This window comes from Acyrthosiphon pisum, chromosome A2 (genome assembly GCF_005508785.2).
Source record: "Acyrthosiphon pisum isolate AL4f chromosome A2, pea_aphid_22Mar2018_4r6ur, whole genome shotgun sequence".
NCBI lineage: Eukaryota > Metazoa > Arthropoda > Insecta > Hemiptera > Aphididae > Acyrthosiphon > Acyrthosiphon pisum.
The window spans coordinates 35,133,859-35,151,999 of NC_042495.1; the positions used below are offsets into that span (position 1 = coordinate 35,133,859).

The following is an 18,141-nucleotide window of genomic DNA, read 5'->3' on the forward strand; positions in this document are numbered from 1 at the left end:
AGCTTAGATAAACTACCTACAACACCTACAAATAAAAAACGAGAAAACCGATCCATTGTAAAACTATAATGTATTCCTCACTCCTCTAAGAATCTAAAATATAAATGACCTCCACAGATTTCAAAAGTTTATTAAAATTGTATATAGATTCCACTCGGAATCTAAAATGATAACGTAATGCAAGACTGCAAGAGTAATATATAAGTAATATAATACAAGATTATAAAACAATGTCACGAATAAATGTGAAATTCTATGTAAAATAATACCCAACGGAGTTACCTATGCCAAGCATACACATTTTCAATTTGTATGGGTACACAATTTCTATAAACAAATTTCCGTTCAACCCGATTCCAAGAAAACACCTATACTTAGGTATAAGTCTCTAAAGATTTCTAAAAAAAATATGGAAATTAAATTGCGTGTTCGTGATTTGTGTATAGTTTACCCTGCTTGGTATATACGTAATTCGAATTAATTGAAATAGATAAACGCATGTAATAGAATTGTATGTATCATCGTTTTTAGTTGTGTTGGTTAATTACCGATTTGTTGAAAGGGAAATCATTTACGGTATTTAGATTGATTTAAACACTGACATATTAGCGCACCTACATAAATATTATACAAATACAGCTGGTACAATGGTACATATAGCGAATCAGACCTGGCAAGTCGTAAGACTTCAAATTAGATAACCACTGTCAAAACTGTCTAGATAATATTATAACTGTCATCTTTATGCGGTAATATTTCTCATCATACTGAGAACAACAATATATATTAATCGTTTTTCTTTAAATATAAATAAATAAATCCCTCTATTACCTGCCCAGATAAAAAAGTATTGAGATTTTTATTTCCAAGAATATCATTGATGTGACAACGAAGAAAAAAATAAACAAATGACAGATATGAGTCAAAAGAGGTGGTTGGCAAATGGAGTGAGTAAAGCCCCCCTATAGTAATCAATAAAATATTCGCAATATATTTTATAATTTATATTTTATATTATTTGATTGAATTACTGATATTCGGGCATCTCCCTACATAATATTATAGTGTTATTATTGTCATTAAAAATGTGTAAATCTTATAAAACTTATAATTTATATAATATAGGTAAGACTGACTCATGTACTTGACCCATGTTGGAAGCTATTGTTTATTATTTAACTTATATTATACTCAAACGTATATTATAATATAAATAACCATTTAACCAGACATTGAATATTAATTTATTATTTCACAAAGACGCGCAATATCAAGTGAATTAATCTGTAACGAATCTATATTAAGTACTGGTACATGCCCGTTTACCGGTTTTCGGTGGCTATGGACTTATGGGTGTACCTATGTATAGTCTGGGAAGATGGGTGCAAAGAGAAGAGATCAATCATGCTTTATTGGTTGGATAAAGCCGTAAAAAAACGTAGACTAAAAGGGCGATTATTCTTCATAATGGCGGTGAGTAATTACAAAATGCGTTTTTTCCGTTGTTTCTATTATCCACAATGTAATTCCGCCAAACGCAAGTGAGTTTTTACACACACTCTTAATATATTGGATGAGGATTTCACGCCTAGAACCAACCACGTGTATAAACACTATAAACGGTATTCGTTTCGTCAGCCCAAAAAGTAAATGTAACAGTAGCACGCTACATATCACGGTTGATGCAACAATCTAATGCAATTTTTCAAATGTATGAGAAATGGCTAATATACAGGGTGATTCACCAAGCATGCTAAAATAATTTACAGTAAGATAGGGGGTTCTCATTTAAAAAAAAAAAAGTTTGTAACGTCACCGAGTACTCCTTAAATTGTATGCAAATCTATAAGTAATTAAAAATATGGTATTTTAATAAACTTCAAAATTCGAAAATCATAACTTGAATAATTGCGTTATTAACACAAAATGGGCCAATTGGTGGGGGAGGGGGTGAAAGCATACTTGGAGTCTGGAGAATGGAATATTGGGAGTCAAATTTATTTTAATTATACAGAAAACATTTGTACATATATCATCTTAAAGGGGACGTAAAAGAACATGTTTTAGGTGTAAGTAGATAATAGATATAATTAAATGATATTTACAAATTAAAGCAATAGACGAAAAAATTATTAGTTAGGTAGGTAGGCACTATGATTGTGCAGTATGAGGTAAATCGTAAATATTATATAATATACTACGTACGATAGTATAGGTAGTTATAGCCCAAATCATTTGAATTAAAAAACATACCTACAAATTGTCTTGATATTCATCGTTGAATTTCAGCGGTGTATTCTCTTACCTTCAGTAATATTATTGTTATTAAATAATACGGAACGTTTTTATACAAAGTCCAAGGAATGAAAATAGATAACATAAAATATTTCATATGAGTATAGAATAGATATACGGTAATAGATGACACGTTGTACGTTACTTGTATATTTATATTTCTGGGGTTTTACTCGTTCTAGCAACAAAACCATTAATAATACAGGTCTTTAGAAAATTGCGACTTATAAGTAGGTACCTTCATAATATTATGTTACCATTTTACATTTTTAAGCAAATTAATTCTGAACGAATCGTTTGTTCTTCATTTTTTTTTTTCAGATAAAACTTCAATCAGTGTACAAAACACACCGAACATTATTCATCTGGCATGTGTTTTGCTGTTCTGTCTGCGAAACAACAGAAATGTACAAGTTGCATACTAATTACGAAGAAATAAACACATTATTTGTAATTGTATTGTTATTGTAATTCTCAAAGTAATCGTAGTTTATAATAACATTGTAATATATTGTTTACTTCCTACACATTTTTAACGCAACTATATAGTGTTATAAATTATAATATACTAATATAGGTACGAAAAAAGTTATTCAATTTATGTAACGAGAAAATTTTATATGTACCATTATAATATTATATAATATAATATAATATATATGTTATAAATTAGATATTATAATATAACATAATAATATTATATTAACTTTTAAGTTCATGAAAGTACTGTTATAAATAGGACTGTGAATTGAATGCACTATTACATCTTAAAAAAATGAAATTATAATCTCGAAAAAAATTCAGTATAAAATGCTTTATAACTTATAAAACATATATAGCATAGGTACTATAAACAATTATAATTTAAAAAATTTGAAAATCAATCAAATATAACATAATATAAATTAAATAGATATTAATAATTAAGTGCGACGAAATTAACTACAGATTATGTCAAATATTTTTGGACGAAAATTAAAAACAATTCATAAAATGTATGTAGAAACTAAAAAACTTTAATTAACGGAAACGAAAATTATTAAAAATATTGAAAAAAGTAAGAAAAAATTAAAAAATGCAAACTAAAAGTTTAAATATTGAATTCATTAGTACCTGGCTACCTAATTCAAATTTAAAGTTAAGGAAGCTATGATGGTAATCTAAAAATAATACAATAATTTACAGATTCATAGCCCTACTTATACATTATAATACGAAAAACGCTATTATATCCAAGTATTTAATGTAAATAACTTAAACATCCGAATATCCCACCAACTGAAAATAAGTATAGGTACCATTATATGTCAGTAAATTACGTCATCTGCATCAGGACTGTCCTTAAGATTTGCGATGCGCAGGGCGAATACCAATTTTTAAACCAATTTTACCTCTTTTTTTCAAACGCGAGGCCTCCAAATGTAAATAAAAAGTGCGAGGCCCAGGACCTGGGCCCTGCTCGCCCCCTCCCCCCTAAGGAGGGCCCTAATCTACATGGATAGGAAATATTAATGCATTAAATGACTGTTATAAAATTTGGTACCTTACAATATTATGTTAGAAAAAACACGCGGAAATGCATTAAGCTTGATATTCACAGTCCCGCCCTTCGATTTATTTTGGTTTTAACACCGTGTTAGCCATATACTAGTGTCTTCAATCGCATATGTGCCATCGATGAGACTTAAATATTATAAAAGTAATGACTAATAGTACATTATACATATTACATACACCACATACACGTGCGCCTATTGTGGGGGAGGGTGTGAGGCGGACCACTCCGCTCCCCTTGAAAAAAATAATATGAACTTATAATTTAACAAATACCTAATATAACATGACAGCATAAAGTAATTTTTTTTCTTAATCACTATTAGGATATGAAATAAACATTGAAATAACATATTAAAGCTTTATTTATTTTACATTTGAGAATGTTTTCATTTTGCATTCTCCCCTCCTAATATGTTTACCTATGATCAGCCATACATTTATTATACCAAAATAAAATAACATACCTATTGTTAGTCTCAACGTTTTTTTTTTTATTAGATAGGTACTTTGTTACCAGCCCATCGTAGTTTTAAAAATTCAAGAATCTTTATTGCCAAGAATCATTATAAACACTCAACGAATTGGTTATGACTTATGAGTTTGAATGTTGTAGTTTTACAAAAACATTAAACAAAAAATCTTAAGATAAAGCAAAAAGCATCAAAAATCATGAAAATAACATTATGTATCTAATATCTATATAATATAATAAACATTGAATTATCACAAGTAACAATAAGTTCTCCAAACTGTTAAATAAAATTACTAGAACACGCAACCCTGTGGAATAAGAATTGTTAACTTTGGCATTTTTATAATAAACAAAATATTCCCAAGTTATATAAAAACACAAAATACACTCGTGACACGACAGAACAGTTGACTCAAAACCACTGAATAATTTTAGAACGTATACCTTCTGCAAGCCTATGGCTTGTCTGCATACTGTATCACATATCACCAGATTAAATATGACAAGATAAAATTGAATTTATCTTTTCCTGTTGATATTATATATGGAATAAACTATAAAAATAAATATGAATAGCTTGAAAATGCAATACAAGTTTCCTCATAAATTGTTCTTAATGCAATAAGTAAATATCCACAAAATACATTATCATATATTTATTATTGTTTTGACAAGATTTGTCAATATCACTAAAATAGTTAAATATCTATTTAATATTTATTTTAATTTTTTAGATTATAATTTAAAATATTTTTAATTTTAACACCTGAGTCTTGGAAAATATGTAAAATACAAGGTTCATTCTCTTACATTTTTTTTCTAACTAAATTTAAAAAAAAATACTAAAAGTTTAGCGTAAAGGTAAGTTAATTTCTTATGAGTGTTTGAAGTTCAAATGCTGATCAAACACATAATAATACGATTTCTCCTTAAACGTTTTTGTATTATGTTGTAACTTGTAATTAAAATAACATTATAACTGTAGAGACTTCAAACATCCCACTATAACTTAAATTAAAATTGTCTATACCCAACCTAGGTAATCAAAATATTTAGCCTAGGTATAACTTAGAAATATTCATAGACATTCAACATTTTCATATTTGCTTAGTTTGTATTCTATGAAATATGTTGATAACAACTTTTTCTCGCTCAAAAACCTTGAAATTTAATACAAGGTTAATCATAAGTCTTACTTATCTTATACATACATAAAAATCTTGTGTCACAATGTTTGTCCGGGTTGAACTCCGAAACTACTGGACCGATCTTGATGACATTTTTTACACTATATGTGATTTGGTCCAACTTAAAAGATAGGCTAATTTAAAAAGGGAGAGGACCAACCCCGGGGGGGTGCTTAAACAGGAAATGGAAATTGTTGTTTATAAATGGTTGCCATAATTTTTTAAGGTATTATAATGATAATTTAAGAAAAAACTATACAGCAGGAACACTGCACACTAAAGAATTCAAACTAAAATATCCAAAATCTTAAACAGAAAAAACTATTCACAAAAATTAGTTCATTAAAGGAGGATTAATCATAGGGAACCAGGTTATCAATGTTCAAAAGTCTGTACAAAAAAATCAACTAGAGTTAAATTTATAAAAAAAAAAAATTGAATTCGTGTGGGCGCCCGCAGGCAAATGCATTTTAGAAAACAACAAAAATTTAGAAAAAATGTTACAGTAGGAACACACTAAAGAGTTCAAACTAAAATATCCAGAATCTTAAACAGAAAAATCTATTCACAATAATTATTACATTAAAGAATGATTATTAAGAGGGCATCAGCCATGAGGTAGTCGATGTACTTGTAGTATAATATATTATGTAATAGGGGAATGTGGGAGCCCGCAGATAGATGCATTTTAGATGGAAAAAAATACTAATTTACAAAAATGTAATTTTAATTGTTTAAAAAACTATAATATTATAGCTCACAGCAGCTAAAGGTATTGATTTTTATTATTATTATATAATTTACATTTTTTAAATGAAATTAAAATTTTTATTTTATTTGTATTTTTACTATAATTATAGCGCACAGCAACTAAATGCATTGATTTGTATTATTATATAATTTCCTTTTTTAAACGAAATTTAGTATTACTGAAGTAGACTCGGGAGAGTTTGCATGCCTCGTCGGCCTCATGCACCCATCAAGTAGTACTGGAGTACGGGACTAGGGACTTCGGGAGATCTTACCAACAGGAGACTTTAAGGGTCATTAAAATCGAGAGAGTTTACAATTGCCCGATTTATCAGTTACAACATTTATATCTATAAATCAAACCAAACCTTATGTCTACTTCAAGTACCTATTAATTATAATTATTCTACGACCGGGGGGCGGGGACAGGAAAAACGACGACAGTGCTTGTATAATTCAATTTCACGTATTTTATACATTTTGAGCTCGGAACTAAAATGTGCGCCTATAACACCCGGATAGCACATTTTTCAGGACATTAAATATTAATTTTAAGTCTAAAAAGAAAATTTAAGCCCGAAAAGAATATGAAAACAAACTTACCTACTTTAAACATCAACTCTTTGTATTAGCCATCAGGTGGAAACGCTCCATCATATAAAGAACTGAAAATATTGTGATTTATGAAAAATTAAACCGTACGAAATGCAGTAAGTTTTTTGTTCATGTGCATAGGCGCAAATAGGGGGGGGGGGGGTGCTAAGCCCTCCCCAAAACCTAGGACATATAATTTTAATATGCTATATTTCAATGGTCTGCTTGCCTTTAATATATTCAGCCCCCCCCCCAAGTCAAAAGTTGAAATTGTGCCTATATGTTCATGTGTGCTTATTGAAATTTTACAATTTTTAATCAACTTTATCTTCTGCAACCACTTTGACAAATGACAATTGCCATAGAATATAAATGATAGTTATTACTTATTATATTATTACGTCAATAGGTATGATGAATCCATAGATTAATATAATATAATATAATACAATGTCGTATATCAAAAAGTTACATGTTAGAAACAATTTGTCCATTAAAATGTGATATGACAATAACCAAAATAGTTTATAATTTTGAAATTAAATTATAAAAAGGTGGGTAAGTGTATGTCACTCTGCTGTACAATAGGTTACAAGTGGGTCACTGTATAATGTATATAATGGATAGTATTAAATTTGAATTCAATGATATAATATCACTGTATAAGAAAAACGATTCTGATGAGCGGAGACGGTTTGTCAGTCTAGGTATTAGACATACCTATTATAGGTATACTTATCTATAGTATAAAAAAAAAATTGACCTATAATAGGTATCAATAATAAATTCCAAATTAATCATATCACAATATCCATTAGGTAACGCGTTATACATCAACAACAAACCGTGGTACTATCATAGATATATAATAGTATACTTTAGAAGTTTCCAGTACCCACAAGTAATATTATACGATCACAAAAAAATAACTAAAATAGTTATTCCAGATTTTTTAATATGTAATTTCGTCCAAATTTGAACTTAAAATGACTATAAAAATAAACTGTGCTTATGTATTCCTTAGAATTTTGGTAACAGAATTAAATATTTACGTGAAATCTTGTTTTAAATTTTCAATCCTTAAATATAAAAGTTGAACATTTTATAAATTTTTAACTACAAAATAATTATTCAATTTTAAATTTGATAAATTTTGTCAATTTTTGAACTTTAAATGCTAATAAAAAAAAACTGTGACTAAGGATTTTTAATATTTTTCAAATCTCATTGTAACAATATAGTAAGAGCCTTGTATTAAATTTTCAAGTATTTTTACTCAACAAATAAAGTTTTATTGAAATTCATAGAAAAAAAAACTAATTAAATTGGAAACTGAAATTGTCCGTAAACAGCTCAAAACAAATCAAAATATTTTGAAAATTGTATCATGTATAGAAAATGGAAATATAAACAACCAGTGAAAATTTCATGTATCTACAGTCATTCGTTTTAAAGTTACACCAAAAACCAAAATCAATTTTCTCGAAAACAGATTTTGCGTAAAAATTCCCGTTTTTCCTTAATTTTTCTTTTGTTTTTCACGGCGCTTTTGAAAACTATTGGGAAATTTTTACTTTTGACCCCCCCCCCCCCCCCCAAAAGTAGATTCAGTTTCCTATCAGAAAAGGTACTGTTGAAGAAAATCCAAGCACTTTTACTGTCCTAAAAGGTGATGACAGACACAAAAAAAAATTTTAAAAAAAACACACATCATTGTAAAATCAATACATTCATCGTTCCACTCAGAATCTAAAATAAAAGATATTATTTCAATTATTATTTTTATTTATTAATTTAGTTATTGATTAAGGTGATATTATATAGATGTTATCTAGGTAGATACTATATTAGAAACACAAACATATTTTATAAAAATATATTTTTTTTTTTTTATGAATCGTTAGGTAAATAAAAAGGTGGATTACCTACTGGTTTTTAGAGTTAACATAAAGATATACGGTAGGTACTTAAGTACATTAAATTTACAGTAGGTATACCTACTATAATACCAACTAGCATTGTAAAATTCCAAGTCTAACATTTTCTACATGATACTGTGAGTCTTGATAACAACAAATTTTTACTATTCAAATTTAAAGTGTATAATTACTATAATTATATTATATAATTAGGTATCAAGAATAATAATTACGGTAATATATATAACTGCAAAATATTTAATACCTATATCTAGGTATAATAACTACACTAAAATAGGTGTAAATTGTAAATAAACTAATAAAATATATGAGGTGTATAATGTATATAAAATATAATGATTAATAATATTATATTGTTTTAAATACTTCGAGCAAACCTAAGGGGTTTTATGTGAATAATGGTAAGAAACGTTTATTTGACACATATATATTGATTATATTATGCTCCAATGCTAGTAAATATTAAGTGTATCCCTAAGGTACACCATGACGTATCACCATAAATATATTTATGAATTATGATACAGCAAAATATCAATAGATTTTACTATGGATTTCTCCAGTTATCTATAAAAAAACTCCAATTTAATGACATAGGTACCTACATATCTTTCTTTGAGATAAATATTGAAAAAAACACATTTAGATATATTGATTTTCCACGGGGGTCATTTGAGGTGATATGTGAACTTTTGGAACAAACTTTATACAATTACACTGTCTTATTTTATTTTTGCATAAAGAAAAACTCAAAAAGAGATAAAAAGAATGTTTAACATTTAACAATAATTAATGGGGATAAGTTATTAGTTGTATTGATATAAATAACAGGCTTATATTCGTAACATTACATATTGTAACAAACAACAATGCTTAAATGCATTTATCAATCAATAACTTTGGAAGTACAATAATTACATTTTTAATAAAATTTGACAAAATGTCAGACACTGTTGAATTACAGCACATATTTATTTCCAGTACTTTAGTTTAAGCTTTAGTCGTTACTAAACATAAATATTTTACAATTAAAATTACATTACTTGCATAAAATACATTAACAGAAAAAAGAAAATTATTTTTAAATAAACATAATAACTAGGCTTAGGAACTGATAGCTCTAAAAAATTCAAAAAAATTCATGTAGATATGTACCAAAAAAACACCATATAACATTATTATGTACTAAAAAAACAAAATTGACGGAACTATTGAAATTTGTAATTTATTTTTATATGCATTATTAATTTTTTTTCTTTTTGTACAGATAAATTGTTTCCATAGCAATGCCATCTTTTAATAACAGTAAAATCATATATTAGTTTAATATAAACTATAAAGAAATATTTCAGAGGCAAGGAGCGCGAAGAATATTGAGTGGAAAAACATACAATATTTATACAATACATGATTACACATATAAGAAATTTGTTTCTGCTTTTGTAGTATAGTTAAATAAAAAAAAGCACTAAAAAACTATTTAGTGGGTAAATATGCTCTAATATGCAAAAACTTTAAAATATGTAAAATACAATTTTGGATTTAGATTCCGTGTATCTTAAAATAGCATTTTTATTTACCCCCCCCCCCCTGTTCTTTTAACAATCCAAATAAAAATTAATATATTAGAAGCTATTATTCCCTAAGCCTAGTAATAACTAAAAACTCAAATATTTTTTAACTAAAAAATACATATAATTAATTGAATAGTTAATCCTCTTAATCTAAAAATAATTTATATAATAGGTACTTAGATTAGTAAATATAGTAAATATATAACAATAAAAATGTATTTACTTAGTAGCTACACTTTATTTCAAGGGTATATAAAATTCAATAGGTATTTAAAATGAAAAATGGAGTTTATGATTTCATTAATAGTACATATCTACATAAACCATATAAAACTCAGGTCAAAGTTTAGGGTTTATCATTGAAGCATTAAGGTCAAATAAAATTAGCACTAAACGTGATCAGACACATTACACAAAATATTATAATCAAAACTTAGTTAATAGAAGTTTATAAAAAAATTAAAAATTTGGGGGCAGTGTTGTAACAAACAAAAATGTGTGGATGGTGGTATCTATGATACTACTAGTGAGTAGTGACTAAGTTTTTTATCACATTTACTCATACATTTATGTAAGGTTTTTGTAGGTTGGATTAGTAATTTTGATATTTTCTTCTGTAGTAGGTATGAAACATTCATTACAACATTGAAAGTATAAATTTACTTAATAAAATCATAACAATTAATATGATCAAGTATTCAGTAATAATTACTCAAGATAGAGAAAATAACACAATCTGGAGATTTTATCTTTTAAGATTTACCTGGACATAAATATTAACAATACACAAATTTAAATATGAATGGATATTTTACATAGCATAAATATATTTAGGTAGCTGAATTATTTAGTTCATTATTAGTTAAGAAAAAGAGGTTTTGAAGAACAATAGGAACTATACATTAGAAATTTAACACTGGGTTATTTAAATAATAGGGACCATTTTTTTTTCGAGAAATACTACCTAGGATAATTTATAATTGTAAACATTGGTCGTGAAAACCAATAAAAAAAAAATATTACTTATAAGTAGAATAAATATTATATCATTTTAATTATGCACAACTTACAAGTACCTATTTGTTTGTTCATTAAATATTAAATAATAAAGAATATATCAATATATTATTGTCCATTCCACAAAAACAATAAATTATAATATACTGTTCTAACAATCAATGAAAATTCTTACAAAAATTATTTGAATATCAACTTGATTAGAATGTATAATTTAAACTATTTGAATCAAATTAGTTAAACAAAGATGAATCTTATAAAAAGTGGTATTTTTTTGTTTATACAGTTTTTGGTACTTAAGTTACAATAAACTATCTTAAAATACAATTTACTAAATACTTATTTATAAATTAAAACATTAGGTGAAATTAGTACTCTTATAGATAAAATTGTTAATATACTTAAGTTTACCAAAAACTGTTAAAAATCAATTGAACATTTTTTATATGTTGGCGACGATAGGTATAGTAAATATTATTCTAATTTTATTTAAATTCTGTAGAATAAATTGTGGTACGGATAAGTTACAATATACATAGAAAAATGTATGATACCATACTTATATGGCACAATAATACAATTTAACTAGAAGCTACCTAAAATAACTATTTATCACAGAAAAGTATACAAACTAAAAACAACTAATAATTAATACAATTTAAAAAAATAAAATAATTAATTTAGCTGAGATCTTATAAATTATAAAATATAAATCTTTGGTACTTTAAATTAATATATCAATATTAATATATTGAGAAAAAAAATGTTTGCATTAAAAGCCAGAAAATCAAGAAATTATAAAATGATACACTTATTAGTTCTTACTTATTACAATATAAGATAAAATTGAAATCAAGTATATGTTTATAATAAATAATAATCTAATATGTTTATCATGATAAGTATTATTATTATATGCAAAATGTTATGTATGGAATATTTTGCCATGAAGAAATAAGATTTTGAGTACTAATTAGTTATATAAAATAAAAACATTTTTTTAAACTGACATAAATAATAGTCAATAATTAAATTGGTGCTAAGTGCATAGTACTTAACCAATTTTATACTTACCCATAATAATAAAGTATTATACCAAACAATGATAATTCTTTTCTGTTATGGCTGATCATCATCAGAAGTTGTATTTTCTTTTAAACTAGTTTCTTTGAACCATCCGTCTCTGTATTTATCTTTCAAGTTCCCAACATGAGGCCTACGTAATTTTTTATAGTATAAATAGTAACTAAATGATAAAATATAAATTTAAGTACCTTCGTAGTCTTCCATTATCTGGTAGGGTCATTGATGAACGTGATTCAATACCAACTGCAGCATGTTCATGAGTTAACAATTGTGGTCTTCGTTCTAGCGTCATTGTTTCTGGTTCAGGGAAAATATCATCATACCCTTCAGCAAGTTCTTGATCGTGCTTACAATTTTCACATTCTTCTCGGAAATCATTGTTAGAAATTGTAGGCATTTTATCATGACACTGGTATTTATCATTATTCGTTTGATCTGAAATAATCAGTTACTTAGTAGGTGATAGAAACAAGTATAAAATATTTTAATTTATTACTGTCTTCTAAAAACTGCTGGTTGGTAGTTGGTTCAGTCTCAGGGTCACAAGATGTATGTGGCTGAACATTTTGTTCAATTTCAGTCATGTTAAAAGGTATGGTTCTATGGTAAGCTGTAACTTCATCTACTAGTGCATTTAATTGTTGGGGTACTATTTGGTGAGGTAATGCGATAGCTTCATCATATGGAGGCGGTGCATCACCACGTGGATAGTATGTCTTCCATAAGGGTATATGTAGAGTTGCATGATCACCATAGTATAAATCAGGCCTAGGTAAATTCATATACCCACTAATGAACCCAATTCCACGTACACCTTCGCCCATTTGAAGTGAGTTTGGATCAGTAAATACTTCTCCATCTATATTTCAATACAATTTGTTTTAAAACATACAGAGGTTTCATTTTTTAAGGTAACTATAGTAAGTTAATTTTTGTACGGTTTAAATGATCGCATACAAGTATACAACTATAAAGGTTATAAACTACAAACTCTGTTTCAAAAGAGAATACCATTTCCATGTACTATTTTCTCCTTCGGAAAGTTGTTACCCATATCATTATGTAAGAGATGTGCACCACCAGACAAAAACCGGTTGCCGTCCAGTAAATTCTCTTTTGGAACAGAGTATATTATACATAATATTATGTAATATCTAACTAATAAGTTATAGATCTAGACTTGAAAACAACTTCTACAGTAGTTTCTTCACAATTATTCAGTAATAGGTATACTTCCTTTAAACATTTTAATTTAATTTTACTGAATAATACACAAATATACAATATTAATTATAGGCAAAACGTTGTTTAATAAATGGCATGCTTCTTGAACATTGATTTGGTATAAAAATTATAGGTAATATTATATTATTAATTACATCAAATTAAGATTTTAAAAAAGTTAAACATATTAAAATAAAAATGTCAATGCTATAATATAAATAATACGAATTTACTCTTACTTGACATTATATTTCTTTTATGTAACCGGTTGATGAGGAAAACAATTAATATGAAAAATAAAAATGCCGTGACAGTGCTGGCAATTGATCTGGCATTAATATTATCGCCTTTGAGAGTTTCATCTAAGCAATTGAATTCACAGCATATATTTCCAACAGTTGTATAAGACTTGCAATCCTAAAATTAAATAAAATTGTTTTAATTATTTGTGTGTCATTTAACTAATTTTACAAATTACTATGTATAATTTATAAGTTAAAAAAGTAAAAAGTACCTGTGGAGCTGTACAGAGCACAGGGTGACACCATTTAGCTACAGAATTGTCACACACACACCGAGTGCAGATTTCCGGGCCCGGTATGTACGTCTTTCCGTCCTGAACAGTTCGACCATTGTTGTCTATACAGTCGGTCTTGACATTACCTGTAGTAACGAATGTAAGTTGAGAAAATATTCAAGTGAATAGTATTTAGGTATAAGTAATATTTAACATTCTTGCCTGGCTGATGACCTATTACTGCTATCAACAAAATAAAACAGTAGTTCATGGTTGTCGAATGAGCAATTACATAAACATTTCGATACGTTTTGAAAACGGTCTACGAAACGACAATCGCATTGGTAGATGATGTTATTACTAACAGCGCGTTACGGTATCACATCACAGGGACTTGGGACTTAATGCAAAGTACTGAGAGTACTAAAACACAACAACTATATAGCCACGACACGAAGAACTCGATAATAAATACGGTAAAATATTATGCTATATTATATTATATAAATACAAACGAGGAACAGATTTTGGCGAGATCTCGATCCTCGACATAGCGCAGATAGTCATAGAAATCACTGGAAAGAGATTAAAGCGATAGCCCTCCCGCCCACCGACCACAGGGATCAGAGTCAACCCCTGGTTGTGTAGTGTGCTACTACGCAGTACGCAGACAACGTACATTTGATTAGCGCCAGTAGTATTGCACTGAGGCCCATAGACAAGACGTATTAAATTGTAATTTGTAATTATTACTAATAGCGACGTGAGAGACTGAGAACCACGAATTCAGATATACCCTGTACACCTATCTTAATTCGTGATGATAACTGAAAACTGAGAATAAAATTCTATAGTTATAGGGTGTTTCTGAAATGGATGAGGTAACCAGTACCTATATTATTATAGATTTTTTTGAAAATTTTTTTCCATATTCTTCAAAATCTGGGTTTATTCAACTCATTTTTAGAACATTATCTTAAATGCAAAAATAAATGCTCAAGTAGTATTTTTTGTAAAATTCTCATACGATCGAGGTGTCACGTAATTTTTGAGCTTGTCGCGCGTTTTCACGCTCAAATCACCGACTATAAAAAAAATTGTGTGACACATCGATTTGTATGAGAATTGAGAATACTACAAGATAAATAATAATTGTGTAGTTATTTGTTGTTATTTAACATGTTATTATTAAAAAATATTGATTGATAAATATGGAAAAAAAAAATGTTTATAATGTATCTATAATTTTATATATTAATTATTACTTTTATTTCAGTAATTTTTATATTATTTTATCTGTTTTTGTTAGGTTTTACTACACTAATTTAATTTTTATCTGATATGTTTTCTTTATATAATTTGTAAAAGGATATATATCCGTTGATATACAACATATACAACATATAGAATTAATTAACGCATCGTTTTACATTGTCAACTAATAAAAATTATAAATAATAACGAATTTAGGTTTAACAGAGTTTTAACTTTTAAATGATCGAATTTACTGTCATAAAAAAGACTTTGCTTATTGCTATTAAGGTGAAATGTTTCATTTTATGACAAATGATGGCAGACCATTTTTTAGTAAATAACCAATCACCAATGTATGTCCTCTTTTAAAAATAAGCTTTAGGTAGAAAGACCTATAAGGGGACTAACACAGTGACCCTCTCCAGTTACTTCCCTAAGTGACCCTAACAGTTGGATTGATAGAACTACAATATACTATAATTACAACTTGTTAGGTACATTCATATTTGTAATCGTCGTATGATAACACAGCGCTCAAGATAATTATATGTAATTAAACAAATATTAAAATAAACATTTTTTAATAAGGTTTAACTGTTTTTACTAAATTATTTGAGCCTTGGGTATTTCAACAATACAATGGGGTGGCCTGAAAATATGCCCCCAAGGCCACCACTTAGCTACGTGTCTGTGAGAGTGAGAATTCACCATTTAATTTGTTTGTGGCAATAATTGATCAACGAAGACTTAACAACGACACGACGGCAATTACCATGGATAGGTATTTGGTGTTTATAAGTTTATTTATTACACAATAGCAAGACGACTCTGGTTTTTTTAATTCGATCGCACTGTACGATGCGGCCGACATATCGGGACACTTATATAAGTTTTTTTTGGAAGACGAAGACCCTTGTACGGCCGGCGGACAGGCGATCAGTTGCATGGCGAACTAAAAATTTTCCAGAGGCAAGTTACAAATATCCCAAGTATTAATGCATAATAATGTATTAATATAATATAACTAATTATATTTCAGATCGTTATTGATTACCTATTAAGAATATCATATTACATTTACTAGGGGACCCACCGGCTACCACCCACCCCTCTATTTAAGAAAAATCTCAGACAATTGCCTCTGAAATTACCGTTCGCCACGCCACTGCAGGCGATTATCTCCCCCCGATAAATGATAATATTTGAGCTCTCCTCTGACAGAATCGTCTATATTGTCGTCATATCCGATTTTGTATGACAGTGCATGGTGGTGGCAGCGGTGGCCTCAGTGAAACGACTCGGGCCGGACCAGAATAGACGCAGAACGGCCCAGTCATTGATGCACCTGCTCGAACCGTCCCGAAACTCGTTGGCGACGCAATGGTCCGCAGGAGATCGGTTAACGTGGTGGCCGGCGGCGTAAGCTTTCAGAAACTCGCCAGCTCGTATAGGCAGCTGCTGGGCGCCGAGGAACGCTGTGTCGCTGGAGTTGGCGAAGTTCGGTTGTCTGAGCACACTGCGAACGTAACGTATTTTCATAATATACTCATATACCTACATACAGTAACATAACGAGCGTAGGGCCGGATTTCGAGCAACTATGCCGTCCTGGGCTCTTTTAAATATGCCCCCATTCTGAAAAAAAATATAAATTTTCATTGATCGTATGAACTTTGAGCAAATTAAATAAATATTAAGAGGACTAATGCATCACTAATGCATGACTAATGCATGTGTTGTGTCCGTCTTACACACTTGAGACATAGCAAATTTCTGTTCACTGGTTTCAATAGTATGCTGTTATTTTTTATATTATTTTATATTATACCTATTAAAACATTTTTAGATAATAACATTATCTGTGCATAAGCGTTGGCTTTTATTCGATATTTCAATTTTCAAGCGAGATATGAGCATTTTTAATTTTTGATATTTCACATCCACATATCTTACTTGAAAATTAAAATATTGAAAAATCGCTAACGCTTAAGCACAGATAATATTTTTACCTAAAAGTATGATAATAGGTCAATTAACTCTAATATTAAAACTAACAACACACTATTGAAACTAGTGAACGGAAAATTTGCTATATCGTACGTGTGTAAGACGGAGACAACAAATGCATGAGTTAGCGTCCTCTTAAAATAAACAAAAAGAAATTATACGGCAAAACATATTTAAGAATTTATGAACACACATTTAAGATATTCAACTTAAGTTGTGTCTATTATAAAATAATAACAATTAAATGGATATTACGATAATTAAATTAACAAGGTATTTCATTATATTATTCCCTCTGCTATATTGTATTGTATAATCTCGATTGTTTTGTATACTTAATTATCAAACCACTTATTACATAAATGTCACTCGCTACACTATTATTAAATATTAAAATGTGTTGTTATAAAACTTGTCAGAGCATTAATTTGCTGATACAATTTAAATATAATAAAAAAAAAAAAAAAAAAGGTGGGTAAGTGGATTTCGCTTTGCTGTACAGTAGGTTACAAGTGGGTTACTGTATAATGGATGGTATTAAATTTTAATTCAATGATATAATATCATTGTATAAGAAAAACGATTCTGAGCGGAGACGGTATGTCAGTCTAGGTATAAGACATAATATTATATTATAGTCTATAGTATTTAAAAAAAATTTGACTTA

General features: G+C 28.4%; 2 protein-coding genes across 3 annotated transcripts in view; one reads left to right on the plus strand and one right to left on the minus strand.

The window, feature by feature from the left end:
* The window catches only part of LOC100162877, a 26,737-nt gene extending 23,727 nt beyond the window's left edge, over positions 1-3,010 (plus strand). For both annotated transcript variants that reach the window (XM_008190014.3, XM_016808592.2), the window contains exon 6: positions 2,617-3,010. In XM_008190014.3, coding sequence (XP_008188236.1) covers positions 2,617-2,720 — 104 coding nt within the window. In that variant the 3' untranslated portion in view covers positions 2,721-3,010. The remainder of the gene's footprint in view (positions 1-2,616) is intronic.
* Positions 3,011-12,277: 9,267 nt separating this feature from the next.
* LOC100571883 lies at positions 12,278-14,834 on the minus strand. Its single transcript, XM_003247975.4, has 6 exons — positions 14,436-14,834; positions 14,211-14,359; positions 13,936-14,113; positions 12,969-13,331; positions 12,661-12,907; positions 12,278-12,602 (listed from the first exon to the last, which is right to left on the minus strand). Exons 1-6 carry the CDS (start codon positions 14,482-14,484, stop codon positions 12,506-12,508), a joined length of 1,083 nt encoding a protein of 360 aa, XP_003248023.1. The 5' UTR covers positions 14,485-14,834; the 3' UTR covers positions 12,278-12,505.
* Between the last annotated feature and the right edge of the window lie 3,307 nt (positions 14,835-18,141).

Coding starts and splice junctions, on each gene's coding strand:
- LOC100571883 (XM_003247975.4), bottom strand. CDS start 14,484: ATGAACTACTGTTTTATTTTGTTGATAGCAGTAATAGGTCATCAGCCA. Junction 14,360..14,435: donor AGTAATAGGTCATCAGCCAG/GCAAGAATGTTA, acceptor TCGTTACTACAG/GTAATGTCAAGACCGACTGT. Junction 12,908..12,968: donor CCAGCAGTTTTTAGAAGACA/GTAATAAATTAA, acceptor TGATTATTTCAG/ATCAAACGAATAATGATAAA.